Here is an 18,826-nt window from a genome sequence, read left to right on the forward strand (position 1 = left end):
TGCCAATCACAGCCACTCATTTCTATAGGCTCTATTCATCGAGCGCTCATCTCAGTATACTGCAATGCACTGAACCACTACAGAAACAAGCATATAGGATACAATTTCTCGAATGTAAGGTTGCACACATACATATCAAGTAACCTTTTACATGACGTGCAGGTATGTTCTAGGACACTCATGCTACCTATGATGAGCGACTCATTTAAAGGTAATTCCGGAGCATGACGAGGACCAATAGAATGCTTCAGGATTCCCTGTTTTACAGCACCTGTTGGTAGGTTCACTTGTCATGCAACCCCAAATTAGGCAACCACATCGAGTAGGGCCAAGACACAGGCTCAATCAACCACCTGATCTAAAAATAAAGCACTTGCATTGCAATTAAACAATAATTTACGATTGGCATATATAAACTGAGGTTGTACAATCCTTGCATCCAAGTGAATTGATGCAAACCGTATCACTCCAGCCCCAATTCGCCAGAAATCATTAAAGCTTTGGTCATGCATGCCACCACAGTTCCTTTGGAAGAGTTAGAGCAATCTCTTCTCCATCCAGTCTATGATATCTGCTCCTACTTCATCACGCTCAGGTTCAAAGAGGAGGTCATGTAAGAAACCCTGGTATAGTTTTATATCCTTGCATTTTGCAGTAGCATAGTTGTACAGGTCCTCAGTGGCTAGAGGATCGGTGACCCTATCAGCAGTCCCATGCAATGCCAAGAAAGGGACAGTGACTGCTTGTATGTTCTGCATCAGGTAAGACGATATGCGCAGGATCTCATAACCAGTTCGAGCCCTTATTGGTCCAGTGTACACCAATGGATCAGAATACTTGGCCATCATCGCGGCTGGGTCCCTCGACACGGGGATCCCCCTTTTATTAGCTCCTTTGAATTGGAACTTGGGGAGCGCAAGTGAAACAAGAGGAGCTACAACCTGTAAAAAGAGATCCAAATTTTCATCCCCATTTCTTGTCAATACATAGATATCTCATATCTTGTCTTAACCAAACCAACTGTGACAGAACATGAAGTACCACTGTAAACCTCCTGGTGGTAATATGCATGTTTAGTTTCAGATTCATGGCATAGAACATAACCAATTGGACATGCTGATCAACTCAAAAATGTGAACTCTGTCTAAATATGAAACTTCAGCTTCAATTTTTGCTAGAAGCCCAAACCGCCGTGTGCAAAAATGATGCTGAAGTTTATAACATTCAGATAACACATTAGATGTCCAGTCTAGGATGCTCCATCAATCACACACTGACATGCATCAAAGTGCATTTTCGATACCCGTGGTCCATGGATGTGCATGCAAACATGGTCATCCTTACATATTTACTATATGTTTCACAGTTGTATTCACAAAGAGCCAACCAGGAAAGCATTTTTTTCAAGCACAAGGACATACAAGTCTGTAACGTCCCGTGATTCCATATGCTAGAGATGTACATCCATATAAGTATGAAAATAATTACCCCAACAATTGGATGAGCTGGTTTTACACGCAGTGCTGGAGAAGTCAGAACAATGCCACGAAATATGTCCTCAATTTGAAGACTCAAAGCCGCCTGTGAAATTCTACATGCACTCATAAGCACAGAAGTAACACAAAAGAATAAGGTAAAAGCTTTTAACCATGCTGAACTGATTTGAAATAGCACCTTCAAAACCACAGCACCACCAGTTGAGTGACCATAGAGGAAGCATGGCACTCCAGGATTTTCTATTTTGATTTTCTCTAGGAATGTTATCTGCATATAAGATACAGAGAACATTATCAACTATGGTTGCAGATTAGCTAATGAGTGGATTGACAGAGTACTGGTACTCCTTACAGTGTCTGCAACAACATAATCTAGAGAAGGCACATATCCATGCAATCCGTCACTGCCACCATGGCCTATGAAAAATGCAAAAACAACTAGTTATTTCCAATTACCACCTCAAGTTTGTAGAGAGCTACTTTTCACAGTTTAGTGACAAGTCCATGTGGATCACGGATACCAAATACACTACAGGCACAAGTGACTAACTTATGCTCGGAGTACCAAACTTAGTATCATATGTTAATGTGCCTTCAAGTTTGGACAGCTGTAATTAAATAAAAGGGAAAGCATATCCATGTGAATTGAAGACATCAAAGGGGACTAATAATGAAAATAAGTAGATGGTACTAAAGTGCCATAGATGAGACACAAAGTGCAACAACTTATCATGGAAGCAACAAGTGATCACATATTAGTTGCAATCCGCCACAAAGAACAGTTCATGCTTATCATTACATCTGCATTCACATATAACACTTCCTAGTTTTCCTTCTATTATGAAGATGTCTGCAACAGTTTATCATGGCCGCAACAAGTGACTATTTATTAATTGCAATCTGCCACAAAGAACAGTTCATGCTTATCATCACATTTGTATTCACATACAACCATAGTTTTTCTTCTATTACAAAGAGGTCTAGAAACACTTTTAAAGCATATCTAAAGAACGAGAAGCAACCAAATAAGTCAAGAATTTTCGTATGCAGTCTTTTCTCTTACAGGAGGTTTCTGTTAAGCAAATCTTTCCCAGTTGTAGAAGCCTTATTTGAGAAAATATGGTTCCATGCTTAGCAGTGAAAAATATCCAATATCTATTAACATATATTTTCAGGCTCCAAGTACAGAATTAGGTATTCCAATGTTCATTGCTACATACATAATAGATATCTTTGCATTAATACCTGCACTTATTAGCGAGCACATACATGATAAGTGGCTAGATATGTAGAATACTCCTATTCTTTGCAACTACATATTTAGCATGTTCATGAAATACAATTTATACACATCATGCGCTTATAATCCCTGTCTTTTTGTTTCTTTTTTTTATTTTTCAGTGGAAGAAACTTGTAGGCATACAATAAGGGGTAATCTCTCCCAAATACCACAATTCCCAGTGAAGGCGGGATTTGAACTAAGGCCTTTGATATGATCGCTAGGAGACCTTAACAGCTTAGTAAGACATCCAGCCTATATAACTTTTGTTTTTTTTTACAATGTATCAAAACATTAAAACAGAAAAGCAAATGAGGCCCCTGATTTTCTTTCATTGCGGTAGAAGGAAGCATAATCCCTCCTTTTGTTTCTTACTTCACACTCCCACACTCATTAACCATCCTTTGAGATAATGGATAGAACAGATTCTATGTCCAATATGACTTTGATGCAACCTAAATTAGTTTCATGCTTTGATTGGGACAGAGATCGGTCCATCTCTCCTATCATAAGACAACTGCTTGCCTTTTATTCTCATGACTCCATCTATGATCTTCAGGGCAGCCTGGTTATTTTATGTGTGCATGCACACTAACATGAGAAACATTTTTTATCTATTCTTTTAAAAGTAAGAGATAAAGCAAAAACTCGCTCTTCACATTTGTAAGACCCAATACATGAATGAACCCAAAAGGCTAGTAAATTCTACTGAGAGAACACGAGTACACATTTGTCACAACACATACAACAAAGGTCAAAATATCGTTTAACCCAAAATTAATGTTTCTATGATCTTTTTTGTCAAATTCTAGGCAACTTACGCCAAGCCGAACGGTTCAAGGCGTACTGACCCAAACCAGCACAGTATCATATCAATTCAGGGGTACAACTCAGTAAAGGGTCCGAACCACGGTCTGTTCGATTCAAAGCGGTTCAGGATGGTTTGGGCATGCTACCCTTTTTCTTTTCCCTTTTCCTTTCTTCCTTCCTTTCTTTTTATTCTCCCTTCCTTCTTTCTTTCTATTTTTTTCTTTTTTTGCTTCTTTCATTCCTTCCTTTTTCTTCTCCTTTCTTTCTTTCCTTTTTCTTCTTCTTTCCTTCCTTTGTTTTTTTCCTTTTCTTCTTCTTTCCTTTCTTTTTGTTCTTCTTTCCTTCCTCTCTTTTCTTTTTCTTCCTCTTTCCCCGTATATGCTATTTGAATAGCCATTTTTCGAAGACCTCAAATAGTCATAAATCATAATATTTAAATGCATCATGCACCCTAAGCAATCTAAAGAATGGTATTACAACTTTAAGCATCTAATAATGTATTAGTAAATACAAAACTGCTGGATTTGAATGTTCCAAATTAATGCAAATGTCTCACCATTGTTTTTTCTAATAGGTTAGTATATTAAAAGCTCTAGTTTATATGGATTTTGTGATTTCATGTGGTTTTAGCTCTAATAGTATTATTTTTGCTAATTCCATTGTAGTTTTTTGAGGGTTAATGGTTGTAGCTTGAAAATGTTATTGAGAATAATCAAAGTGCTCGATGGCATATTGGTGCAGGACAGAGAAGAAACGTGCGAGAAAGAGAAAGAAGGAGAGGAGAGGAAGAAGAGAAGAGGAAGAAGAGAAGGAGGAAGAAGAAGAAGAGAAGGAAGGCTAATTTTCATTCATCATTCGTTATCATTCATCAAGTGCATAGACCCATATTACAAAATACAAAAAGGTCCCTACAAATAAACTAATCCGATAAAAATCCTAACATAACAATATGCAAATAAACCCAAGCAACATAAAATAAACTAACATTAAATCAATCCAGCCATAACGAAAGTGGCTGGACCCTCCTCCTGCAACGACCGTAGACTCGCGTAATAGGCGGTCCGGTACTGGTGTCCGCATCACATACAAATCAAGTCTTACCAAGTCTAATTTCTATTTTCATTTATTTTTGAAAGAGACAACATGGGTCAGTGATGTATGAGTCTTTTGAGACAATGCCCAAAGAAAAGCTTAGAATATTAGAATATTTAAAGTTCAATGATTTTCTTGATATTTACATGGTTGATAAAGTTGTGTAAGAGTTAATATAGTATTACTTTTGGGTTATTCTTAGAAACTTTTGGTGCCAGCTATCTATCGTTGTGGTTTGAATAGTATAGATATACAATACCATAAAGTGTTCCTTAGAATTTCTAATTACTACTAGTGTTGTTCACATTTTAAACTTTAAAATATCTACATCTGCTAATAGGAAATTTATAAAGTACTTTGAACATCCATAAAATCTTAATTGGGTACTTTAAAAGTATACTGCAATACTTTTAAACATCCATGAATCTTAAAATAATCCTCATAAGCAAAAGCAAACAAACAATATTGTACCAATACCGAACCAGTATACATTTGTGTACCGAGTGAAAGTAGAGTATGATACCATATCGTACCAAACCATACTGAAACTGCAGACCTTGTGGGACAATTTATATTTTTCCCTCACGCAACCCATTTAATAAATTCTTAGTGAAAAATTAACTTATCCCAAGTAACGCTGTACTTCTACTAGCAGAATTACAAATTTCAAAGGGGAAATGACAGAAAATGAAAAACAAAAGAGATGACTTCTAACTACCTACCTATCCAATCCATGGCATATGCACCAAAATTATGTGATGTGAGTTGATTAGCAAAATGTGCATATCTTCCACTGCAAACAGACAGAACAATGCAATCAGCAAAGCATTGTAGATATCAGCCGAATTATTGAGAAGTAAACATGTTTGCATACTGGCTGGTGGGAACAAAGAACAGCCATGAGGTCATGGACTAGTAGCTAATAAATCCAGCCAAAGAAAGAGAAAGATCTAGGCCCACCAACGTCCTAGCCTTCTGATATAGATTGGACGGTGGTCCAGATCAGGCCCCAAGCTTGTTGAGATGGTTCCACTACCTGATAAATTGTTAAACTATAGAACCTGCAATTGACAGCCATCCAGTCTGGTTTTGACTGCAATAAAGATTATATGGACTCACAAGAGCAAAGCAATGATTGCAAAACTAAGAAAAAGGTAGAGAATTATAAACCCAACAACCACCTTTCTTACCTATGCTCATTAAGACCATGAATAATCACCAAAATGCCTCTGCAGGATACAAAAGAATTGCCATGTTACTTAATCTTGCATATCAGAAAACAAATTCAAGGATGGGAAATAACTTTATGGAACCTAAACCTTTTTTTTCAACAGGGAGAAATCAAACAAATAAAGATTCATCTATGTCAAAACAACCCAAGCACCTAGGCTTTCCTTTTCATAACACATTCTAAACATGAGACCAGGACATGCAACTGGGTGTGTGTGTGAGAGAGAGAGAGAGAGAGTAGAATTAAGGAATATGTGAATAGGTAATGATTCCTAGCTCTCAGCAATAAAAATGGCTCAAGAAGTTTTTGTTTTTTTGCCAGGATTGCAATCAAGTGGCAAGAAAAATAAGGCACTCACGCTTTTACACATTCTGTCCTGCATAGCTACAAGAACTTTGGCTATGGATGCTTAACTTTAGCAAGTACAGTGACATATTGTAATACAAGCATAGTCTTAGTACCATGTTACAATGGTTTAGCATGCACAACAAAAACGCTAACAAGTAACAGGATCACAACATCCAAAATCCATATTAAACTAAACGTCCCAAAGCCTTAAAAGATTACTAAGAGTCATGCACAAGATGTAGACTTCATCTTCCATATGACACTACACCATCTCAATTACAAACACTACGCTAGAAATTTTCCTCTTTTTTTGTCCTTGCCTCTTAGGGCCTATTTGGTTGGGGGTTATCTGGCATTGGAAAATAAATTCCGTGTAAGAATACCATGTTTGGTATCAAAAGTGGATGAGGGAGATAGTAAAATAAATGGTGAAACTCATATCTATTTTTCTGAGAGAGAAGGTAAAATTATTACCACCAAGGGGGTGATATTTGTTTTCTCACACTGAATTACAGAGTGAAGATAATCTAAAATTAACATTTTTTCAAAAAAAATACCCTCACTTATATTTTATTAATATTTGTATTAATTATATTATATAATTAATATTAATTATATTAGTATATTATAATATATTAATTAGTATATTATTAATAAAATAGATTAATTATTCATAAATAAATAACAAATATTTATTAATTATCAATAAATCTAAGATAAAATTTATTAATAATTAATACATTTATTTATATACCAAAACATACTAAAATTTATATAATAAGAAATATATTTTCTAATATATGTATAATTAATCTAAAAATTTTTGTTAACTCGTATAAATATATATCAATATTCAAAATAGCTAATATTGATAGCGCTTATATAAATGGGCCATAAATGACCAACAAATGAACTGATAAAAAATGTTATTACTTAAATTATTTATTCAAGGGCATTGTTGAAAATTTGGTAATATTTTTAAATAAGATTACCTCCAATCAAACATAGTAACCTTTTTTGGAACCATTTTCTAGAGTAATTTTTTTCACCAACCAAATATGATAAAAGTTTATTTTCCTTCGCAATCATTTTTTCAAATAAATGAGTCCTAAGAATCTTCAGATTACCTCATAATCTGCAGTACCCCAACAAATGAACCCTTAAAGCATTTGATTCAGAGTAATTCTTGTAGGCCAAAATATCTCATCTATAGAATATATTATATGTGAATAAAGTCCTTCGCTTCTGTTGCTGGATGTCCTTGTACCACAGTTGAACTATGCACTCTTTTCTCATAATCTGATTACGATCTTTGAACATGATCATCACTTTGTGGTTTCGTAACAAACCAAAAATAATATAAGACAACTTAGAGGCTGCTAAGAGAATTCCATAACATAAGATGGATCTAAAACATAGGTAGCCCGGAACCACCAAGCGAAACATAGGCATCTGAAGTTAACAGAGGAGAGATACTGGCAAGAAATTATAAATCATAGAAACTGAAGGCAATCATAAAAGTCTTCTCTAGCAGTTCAATAAATCAGTTATACTGGATATACACAAGCAACAGTGCTTTGTAGGCTTCCACTATTATTATCTAGATAATTCAATTAACAACAAATAATTAATGCATCACAAGCAAATAAAGAACCAAATAATCCAACATAATTATTGATTTCATCAACTGTTCTACAATTACATACAATATCTAGATTATTAGTGCTTTTAACGCCCCGTGTTCATCCAATGTCATCGAACTATTTCCCATGTTATACAAAATCGGAACTATATGAATTATATATAACAAACGAAAATTCTAAATTAAGGAACATGTCAAAACCCTAACTGACTCCAGTAAAGCAAGAACAGCCATGGAATTTATAAAACAGAGAGCAAAATAGTTTTTTTTTTCCATTGTTATATTTTTCCCAATCGATAGGAAGAAAAACACTAATCGAAATTCCAACAAGAATTCGGATAAATAAGGCAAAACTAGATTAGCTTAAGATAACAGAAAACAGCAAATGGAGACCTTACTTCATATCCCCGGACGCCGGAACCCAAGATCGGCAGAAGAGCGCGTCCCTCCTCGCTCCGGCGAGCAAGAACGTCCCCGATTTGCACGAGGAGACGCCATCCCCGCCGTCCGATCGTTCCACCATGGTCAAGCCCTCGGCCAGGGCCCTCCGCCTCCGCACGTCGTCCTCCTCCTCCGCCGCCCTCCGCCTCCGAGAAGAGAGCGATGGCGGCGGTGCGGCCTTGGAGGGGTTAGGGTTCCGGCATCCCCCGCGGCGGAGCAGGAGGAGGAGCGAGAGGAAGAAGGAATGGAGGAAGACGAGGACGCGGAGGACGGACCCCTGCGACCACACGGACCTCCGGGCGTCCGTTGGTACGGGCATTATGCGGCCGCCCGCATCATCCGAAGTCAGCTCCTCCGCATGTATGCTCCTTCTCTCCATCCCGCCCTCTTCTCCTTTCTTTTTTTTCTCTCCTCTCCCCCACTCTCTCTGCTAGTTCTGCTCCGCCCCAGCGCTAGAATTTATACACGAAACGAAAGCGACTGTTCCGTTTCTGGTACGAGGGGTTTTGCTATGGAGCGCCATTTTTGTGTACCCGGATATTACCCATCTGACGTGGGAGGAGGCAATTGGTCTCATTTAAAGTGGATTGGAGCCTGTGGTTTTTTTTTTTTTTCGGGTGCAATTTGAAATATGGTTTTATATGCATGGGCATATAAATAAAAATTGACGGCAGAGGGTAAGCTTTGATACCTATAAAAAAAAAAAAATTGGGCTTTGCTTCTCGCTCATCCCATCATCAATTTTTCCATCAGATTGGTGAATTGGGAGGGGTGATCTAGAGCATTTTTACACTACAATCATATGGATCTAATATATTGCACCAATGACTTTAAGCCATACTGCATGGATCTAATATATAAAACACTAATCAGCTAATGAGCAAAAACAGCAATCCCCTTTTAATGCTTATGTTACTATGTTATACATATATCTAAAATCTTTCAGAAATCAACAATTCTATAAAAAAGGACATGGTTTAGCTTTGAAGTAATGGTATAATGGACCTATCCATTGATCTCTATGAATTAGGCCGGTGATTGTCTCGGTGCACAATTACCCACATAAGGCCGATGATTCTTATGGATTAGGTCGATGTGTTTGGTATTTGAACCGGCCTCCTCCATGATGCATACCAATTATAAAAAAAAGCATTGAGAAATCTCCATAGCTATTGAGAGTGTGGTTGAATGATTCAAGATTATTATTATATTAATTATTAAAAAAATGAATAAAGTTATTTGTATGGTCCAATCTTTGAATTTCTTTTGTGGGATGATGATTATTATGTTGCTTGCAGTCATGGTAATGAAAATTAATGGAAGATAATAATGAAAGAATAGTATTACTTGATAAAATAACTTTCGTATGCTATATATATGGCGGTTCTTCATAATTTATTGATAAGAAAATAATATTAATGCTATTACTCATATTATATAATAATTATTGTAGCAAAACAATGACTAAATAATAGATGCTTGCAGAATACTTGTCAAATCTATATGCAGCGCGAAGACTTTCTTTTTTTTTTTTTGCCTGTGGTGGATAACTCATAAGTTTTATGGATATATCTAATAAAAATAAAAAAAAAAACAACATATCGTGGAGTGTTCTAAATAGGTTTTTTCGTCCAACTCATAGTGATTTTCAAAGTAATCCATTACGTATGAGGCCAGCCAAATCAACGGTATGATTAGTTTCTTAGTAGATATCTCATCTAAAACATCACATCATTTCGTACCATTTATTGACTCAATAGCTCGAGTGAACATAACTTGACAAGCACCACCTATTGACTAGATGTACAGCAACAAGGACAAGCATGAATGGCAGGTGATGGATTGCACATTTTTAGGTGTGCCGCAGTAGGTGAAATGCCACCATGCCAGCCCAAAAAAAAGGTCCAAGATCTTGACCATAAATTAGTGCCACAAACGCTGCCCAAAGTCTAGTTGCACAAGTTGAACTGAGAGCCCTACTCGGGGAAGCCAAATCAAGGGCCACTTTTGCACGCAAGGGAAATCCTTGGTGCATGGCGTTGATGGAGACTGCCCGTGACTACTTCCGTGGCTGTCACCTTTCTCCACAAAGACGGCACCAACCAATCAAATATAATTAAGAGTTTTGGATCATACGCCTCCCCTCCTTCTCTGCTCCTCTTGGACTATGTGGTAGAAGAAGGACCGCGCTCGCCATTGATGGGGACTTTGCGCCTGTTTTAAGGCAGAGTGATGAGGTCATAAACGTATACTTTTGTGCCATAATGGCAATTCCATCTTTGGGGTTGCTTGTAGCTTGTATCCCTCTCCAGTATCATTGTCACACAAAACTTCAGAGAATCTTTATCATATAACTGATGTAATAAGGAGCTAAATAACAGGAGGCTCTAATGCACTTGGCGGTGTACACTATCAATGACAATCACTCGTTTTTATAATATAATAATACACCGAGATGCATGAGCGCTCACAAAAAAGAACAGTTGTGATTAATGGTATGCACGAACCATGCCGGCAGTGTAGGAAATAACAACATACTCAATTTAATCCATACCCCCACCATTGTGCTGTCTTCTTTCTCTTGATTCTGCTGGCGGTGCCCATGCGAGATTAGCATAAGCAATCGATGTACCAAAAAAAAACATACCTAAAAGAAAGGCTCTAGTATGTGGGAGAAGATTATGAAAATTAATTGAAAAGATCAGCATGCATGCCAGATCCAAATGTCACGCCCCCGCTTCCGCGGAGCACGTGAGGCACCTAGTGCCCACATGAGGGGGGAAACACGGGGCTTTCTTATCAGATATTGTCCAGTTCCGGAGCTTCATGCAAGCGTCCTTCATCCCTCCCCGGTTTTGTTTTCCATCCAAAACGCGTCTGCAGTCCTCGGCTCTGATACCAAATGTCACGCCTCCGCTTCCGCGGAGCACATGAGGTACCTAGTGCCCACATGGGGGCCACATAAGAGGAGAAACATGGGGCTCCCTTGCCAGATATTGTCTGATTCCGGAGCTTCACGCAAGCATCCTTCATCCCTCCCCAGTTTTGTTTTCCACCCAAAATACGTCTGCAGGATTAGGAGACACCAGCCTCATATGCCCAGGCTTTATAACGAGTCTTTTCGATGTGGGACTATTGTTATATACTAGTGCTTGCAGGCAAGGCTGTAAGTCTATGCATGATAGGAACCACACAAGCTCTAGTATTAAGAAGGAATCAGCATGACAAATTTAGACATCTGTTTCATGGTCAGTTGTCAAGGGATCAGCAGTGTGAGCGGTGTTTATTTGTAACGTGGGCTAATTTTTCTTAGACCTGGCCTTAAGTATGGTCTTTGGGTTGGGTCCTTCTCTTCGTTTCCTTAGACAATTTAAAAATACCCAACCCGAACTCATTTTAATGAACAAAAATTGATGTCACATTAGCTAATATAACTTAATAATACTAAAACAGTTATATCATGCGAAGTATCATTATTTTGTTCCTTACTTGCATTCGTATGGAGAAAAGGAGTAAAAAAAAATTGTAAGCAACCATAAACTATCATTGTAGATTCCTCCAAAAAGTTTACAAAACCTAAGATTACATCTCATCAGGCAGGAGATCAGAGGTTTTTTTTTGAAGAAAACACTCCAAATCCCCTCTTAATAATTCAAGATAAATCAAAAAATCACAAAAGACTTCGAACAAGTACCAAAAACACGTGGCACCAAACCTGCAATAAGTTTTATGGATTCACAAACTTGATTAGCCTGGTGCTTAAAGATCATAGTGCCTTATTTCTGGTATAGATTAGGGACTTCTCTATCCTTCCTTTATAAGCGATCATCGATGAAAGATGAAATTGTAACATACACCAACTTTGCATGGAGTAAAGGGACATACACCGGTAGACGGCAATAAAGGAACATATGTTGGTACAAGATATAAAGGGACATATGATGGTACTCGGCAATAATGGAATGTACGTGATTGCTGATGATCATCTAAGAAATTTCCGTGCATTTCTTGTCTTCGATCCAATGACTCGAGCCGAGCACATGATAAACGGCTGCTCAATCGTAGGATTTAACCCCAACCACAGGACATGCAAGGTTTGCCATTTGATTCATAATTAAGCATTCATATCATTCCAAACTCATGCAGTAGAAGAAATAATTAATCTAATATATTTTATTTATTTATTTATTTATTTTTGATTTAGTTGGTGATTCACACGACTCTGAATACATCGAAGAAAGTAAGAAAACAAAAAGTTTCTAAAGGCTCCAAGCACATGTGCCTCACATGTCCAAAGTACTCCACCAGAGTGATGAGCCACAAAAGTGGCCATCCAATCCACAACCTCGTTGACTTTCCGGTGAACATGCATTGCCCCAAAGGAGGTAGCTCCCTACGCCATGCTCTAGATGTCCTAAATCAAGGGATGCGAGCCCGCCCTCTAGCTCGTCCCTAGACTTAGCCGATTATCGTCGCCGAATCACCCTCTAACAATATAGCTTCAACCGTCAATATATGTCGTGCATGGCTAAAGCCGGCCTAACCGGCCCTTAGCTCTGCTCTAGGCATAGAGCAAGCAAAGATTGGGCCCTCACCTGCAGCAACAAATCAAGAATCTGGGCCTTGGATAACAAAGCCAGCTCCTTCCCTCCTACCACCATCCAACACACAGCCATCGAAGTTCGTCTTAAGAAAACTCGAGGGTAGGAGCTCCTAGGTAATAAACATCATCTAAGATGCTAGCGAGCAGAGATAGAGTCCCATGTGCCACGAGCTATCAAAGGTTCTTTCGGAGGACCGAGTTGAATGATCTCAGCAGCCTGCATCTAAGCCCTCTCCGGTACTATCCTCGATTGCTGGCTGCTTTCTCTAAAAAATAAGATAGTTTTAACCAACCAAATATGATAAGTAACATATCCACTAAGATGCCTTCCGTCCTGAGATGTGGCTTGCTTAACGAACTCCTCAAGAATTAGTAAAGAGATCCGCAGGGGTCACCAAGTGGAGTATATCCCGAGGGATATCACCCATTCTCCACACCCGCCACACTCTCATGCATTGGAAGAGGGTGTGATTAATAGACTCCTCCACCTCACAGTAGGGACATATTGGCGGAATGCTCGACCCTACACACCCATATCAACTGTCGTATTAGACTCCTATAAGGCATTATATAATTTAAAATATTCTAAGGTAGGGTCCGGCTCATGTCCAGACAACCAAAACTAGTCTAACGTCCAGGGGTCTCGACTGCTTCTTGGATCTAACAATTAATTTAACACAAGTATTTCATAATGAGATGGAGTTCGTTGTTTTTTGAATGTAACAGAATTGGTCTTGATTATGTCTCCTCACTATCCAAATTTGGATTTCCAGCTGATCAGACTGAAGTTTCTGGGTTAAATCTGATATGTCCATTAAGAGAAAATCAGACTGAGAAAATTAGGCACGGTTCATGTCAACCAATAGAGATGGAAAGGAGAGAGAAACTCAGTCTAGGTTTAATTAAAGGCTTGATTTGTTTGGATTGGGTCGACCAACATAGGAAGAAGAGAGATACCCGATCTATGGTCAGGTGGGTTTTTGGGCCTAATCCTTTGTGTAGGTCCAATTGGGAGCCTGACCTATTCGTCTATGTCGATCAACATAGGGGAAAAAAAAAACTTGACTTTGTTTAGTCAAGGCTTTAGGTTTAGTCCAAAGAAGAGAGATAACATTAGGGCACAATTTCCTTCTTTCCCACTTTTTGTTTTTGTGAATTTTTGAACGGAATCGGTTGTGCCCGCCGACTTTGATTCAAAATAGGCCTAATTCGGGCTGTCCTAACATTTCTTATGCATGTTACCCATCAAATATACATCCGCACCTCTTTCTTATGAAAAAGAAGGGATATGATACAGTGATAGTTGCTTTTTCCACGATAGGAGGGTGCTAACCGGTTCATTTAGTAAAGTAGACTTGTGTTTGATCTCTTCCAACCTAGATTTTCAACTGATCTTTTATGCAATATCTTTTTTTTTTTTTGCGGAAAAAAAAGGGAGGGGGGAGGAAGGGACAAGCCCACCCCCACCCCGCCAGGGGAATATTCGATGCGGGCAGAAATGACCATGTGTTGGGCATCCTGGCCGGTTTTACTCATACCCTCCCCACCAGTAGGCCCAGCTCGGTTACCCCTCTGAGCTCCGGCATGAATACCACGTGTGAGTACGTCACACCTGGCACCACCGAAGGTACTAGCAGAGCGATACGCCCTTCCAGACCCTTTGTCCGAGCAGGGAGCATCCGATCTCCACAATTTAATCGACGCCCGTGCGTTTCGAACTCGTAACCACTTGGTTGAAAGTAAGGCCACGCTCCTACTAAGCTACCACCTTAGTAGTTTTTATGCAAGATCTTTGCCAATGAACTAGGCTCCGCTCTATTGTAATTTTTGCCACCAATTTTCCTTTTTTAACAAATCCTCTAGTCAATAAACATATGTTTTCGTGCTCAAAAATATGATTGGTAGTAAATAAATAAACAAAGCTATTTTGTAGAACCTGTAGGCATCATGTCCTTCCTTGAACGATGTCAGCAAGATGGCAGCGAGTGCCCACCAGAATTATACCTATCGTTTTTTGGTTTTTTTTAGAGGGATAATACCATTTATTTTTGGCTTTAGAAAAGACCCCCAAAGTGGTTTTAGTTTAATTCATATAACATGATGAGAAGGCTGCTAAGCAAGGTCACAGTAAAGATACAGGTTGAACCCATCACCAAGTAGGCTGCCAACTTTGTCCAACTTTGAGACCGTTATCAGGGCCTGATGGCCCAACCCAAAGGACAATGAAAAGAGGTGGGCATCAACGGTCCAGACCAAGATACGCGGTACTGACTGTACCGATATACCGATGGGCATCGATACTGGTATGGTATCGAACCAAATCGAGCCGAACCGATACTGTACCGATGGGGTTAAAAGCCAAAAAAAAAATTGGAGCCGGTACGGACTGGTCGATTCGGGCCGGTACCAGTTCGGTACGGACCGGTACCAAGTCGGTATGGGTCGGTACCGGTCGGTACGGGCCGGTACGTATCGGTACCGGTCGGTACAGGCCAGTACGGTTCGGTAACGAAATATGTAGCTGTACCGTACTGGTAGGGTCCGGTACCGGTATGTGCTGGCCGGTACCGGCCCGTACCACCATGGTCCAGACACCTCAAGTGGGTCCACTCCAACCACACGTAAGTCATGGGAATTGGAAAATGGCACCCACGGACTGAGGGCAATTAAGGACCGAGGAATTAGAATCCTATATTTTATGAAAAAAAACTTGTAAAGGATATGAAAAAACTATTTTTCGATCGATAAAAAATTGTAGCCATTTTTTTTCAAAAATATTTTTAAGTCATCAAAATCTATAGATAAAGTTTTTTCGTTATTATGGGTATAATAGGTATTTCATGCAATTTTTTCGGAAAAATATATGCTCAACCAAACGTGAGCCACTCTGAAAATATCACTTTCATATGATCAATCAAATATGCCAAAACAATTTTTTCTGATATCATATTCTCAGAAAAAAAAATATTTCAGTGAGAATTTTTTTTATAAATTAAATAAACGAGTCTAAAAAGGAGGCCTCCCCTAGTCAAAGATGGGGTGAAATAGAGCACCACGTTGCCTTTGGTTGGAGCCTTTCACTCTAAAATCTATATATTTTTCAGAGATAAGTGAAGTACCATGCTTTATAGACACCATGTATTTTTGTTATCCATCTAATGAACTGCTAGTTGTTTAGCTACAATTCACCCTAGCTCTCACACTTTATTTATTTATTTATTTAATTTTTAATGACATAATTTAACTACATTCATGTTTGGAAACAAAATAATAAGAGAATGGCATTGCATTTACTTGGAGCCTCTCACTCTAAAGTCCATGTATTTTTCAGAGATAAGTGTAGAAGTACCCTGCTTTATTGAGACTGTATTTTTGTTATCCATCTAAGCAACTGCTAGTTGTTTAGCTACAATCAGCCCTAGCTCTCACACTTTGGATTTTTTTTTTTTTTTTTGGTTCAAAAGCGACATTTCAATTCATATAAATTTAGCGTGAGTACAAGCTGCCAAATCAAGTGAAAGTAAACAATACAAAGAGTGTGGAATACTAGCTAAACTAGTCCAAAGGACCTCTCCGAAGTGCCAGACAATATAGGAAGCGACCCAGTCTGCTGTACTGTTTACCTTCCAATAAACATGATCTATTCGGAAAGAGGTTAGCTCCCTCACCAATGTACGAGTATCCCGTATCAAAGGGCGGCCATCTCTGTATCTGTATCTGTCTACTCTCCGAATCCAGTCAATCACCATGGACGAATCACCCTCGATAAATAAGCTGTTAGCCCCCACCACCCATCTCGCGTACAATATGCCCTCCCGTGCCATCGGTAATTCCACTCCCACTACGATCAGTCCAGGTATGCTCCGCCCTCTGGCTGCTATAAATCTGCCCTCATGATCCCTAATCACAAAACCCACTCTCCTAGAAATACCATCACACGTCATGCCTCCATTGAAATTCACCTTGAGATAGCCAGGAAATGGGGGTACCCAAGAAAAGTAAATAAACTTGGATGCTGAAGCAGTGAAACAGGTACCTCAGATGTCCCTGGTCATCCCAGATGAGGATGACGTAGCTACATAGTCACCACCGCTACACACCGCATGGCTCTATCCATCACAATCCGTAAAGACGGCCTCCTGCCCTCAAATAGACGGTTGTTTTTGTCCAACCATATATGATAGGCCAAGTAAGCTGTTGCTATCCTCATCTCTGTAGTGCTCAGTCCCCGGGTGGCCTCTCTCAGAAACTGGAGCCTTCCTCCACTGACTCCCACCCCAAGTAGACTGACACTGGTAAGCATCTCCAAATCTGCATAGCTGTAAGGTATCAAAGAAGTACATGTCTAATGATTTCCTCTCACACTTTGTTTATTTATTTCTTTTTTAATCACATAACTTAACTACTTTCATTTTTGGATACAAAATAGTAATTAGCAATTGATTTAAGCACTCAAGCACTAAGGATAAGATGACAACCAGCAGACATGTGTCTGGTTGACAATAGAATTTGTATTTTGTAATGATTTGTTTAGAGGTTGATAGGGTTTCAAGCAATTATTTGTGTGACTATGCTTAGTAGATCACTTTGAGAAGTAAATTCTGCTTTCTACTGTAGAAATAATATTTAGATTGCTTCTAATGTTGTTCGATTCTTAAATTAGTTTTTGATGTGAAACAAATATTTCTTATCCTTAGATAATTATGCTTGGTAGCCATCTTTAATAATTTTTACTTGTGCAGTCCATTGCATGAATGCAGTCATACATTATTGGAGCTAGATTAGGAATTAAAAGGGAGACCAAGATTTAAACAGATTGCCAGTCATTGCCTTAGTTAATTTGGTCCATTAGATTTTCATTTGTATTAGATAGCTATTTTGTAGCTTGAATCGATTTCATATTTTGAGAAAAGAGCTTAAATTATTTTTAAACCCATAGCGATACATAAAAACAGTATACCAAGATAACTTTTTCCCCAAAATTTAATACCTTAAAGCTTTCCTCCATGGTGTTTATTAGATGAAGTATCAGAAATTTCTAATTGTTGCTGGAAATTGGACCCGGGGGCAATCTTCAGTCGAGGGAGAGGGAGCTGCGGGTCACCACGGCGGGGCGGCGACCAGTCGGCGGGCGGCGTCCTTCGTCTGGGGTGGCCGGAGAGAGGGAGCTGGGGGTCCTCACGGCGGGGCAGCGATCCGTCAGCGGGCGGCGTCCTCCGTCTGGGTGCCTGCAGACAAACCGGTGGCCGGGTTTTCCGGCGCCGGCCCTCCGACGCTCAAGTCAGGGAGGGGGCAGATAGTGTAAGGAGGAGATGAACAGTGCTTGTAAGGCGCGGAATTTCCCAACCAACCTCCTGAGAGGCCAAGGCTCCCTTTTATAGGTGGGGGTCGGTTTACCTGTGATGTAACAGGGCGAGGCCATAGTACGGCTCGGCATGTGGCTCAGGTCGGCGCACGGTCAGGCGAATCATTGTGTTGATGTCGGCGGTGAGGGCGTCGTACGACCCGAACCAGTACGCTACCAGGCGAATCATTGCATTGGTGTCGGAGGTATGGCCGAGATCAGAGACTTATCATGGTTGACCAGACTCTGCTGGGCTAACTTGCCGTGGAGAGCCGAGGATCCGTAGATGTCAGGAGCCATGCGCATTAATGGTGGAGTAAGCCGGAGATCCACATTAATTGTAGAGTAAGCCGGAGATCCGCATTAATGGTGGAGTAAGCCGGAGATCCGCATTAATTGTGGAGTAAGCCGGAGATCCGCATTAATTGTAGAGTGAACCGGAGGGTTACAGCGGCCATGCGCAATAAATGCTGAAGCAGTGGCAGGGTATGGTCCTCAGTTGGACCTCGGAGGAGTACGGCCGTAGTAGGTGGCTGACAA

The 18,826-nt window shown here is 39.5% G+C and overlaps 1 protein-coding gene across 1 annotated transcript; it reads right to left on the reverse strand.

The window, feature by feature from the left end:
* Positions 1-82: 82 nt before the first annotated feature.
* LOC103717848 (monoacylglycerol lipase-like) lies at positions 83-8,780 on the reverse strand. Its single transcript, XM_008806386.4, has 7 exons — positions 8,297-8,780; positions 5,868-5,906; positions 5,400-5,470; positions 1,849-1,913; positions 1,675-1,764; positions 1,489-1,581; positions 83-941 (listed from the first exon to the last, which is right to left on the reverse strand). Exons 1-7 carry the CDS (start codon positions 8,716-8,718, stop codon positions 537-539), a joined length of 1,185 nt encoding a protein of 394 aa, XP_008804608.1. The 5' UTR covers positions 8,719-8,780; the 3' UTR covers positions 83-536.
* Between the last annotated feature and the right edge of the window lie 10,046 nt (positions 8,781-18,826).

Source organism: Phoenix dactylifera, chromosome 4 (genome assembly GCF_009389715.1).
Source record: "Phoenix dactylifera cultivar Barhee BC4 chromosome 4, palm_55x_up_171113_PBpolish2nd_filt_p, whole genome shotgun sequence".
Lineage (NCBI taxonomy): Eukaryota > Viridiplantae > Streptophyta > Magnoliopsida > Arecales > Arecaceae > Phoenix > Phoenix dactylifera.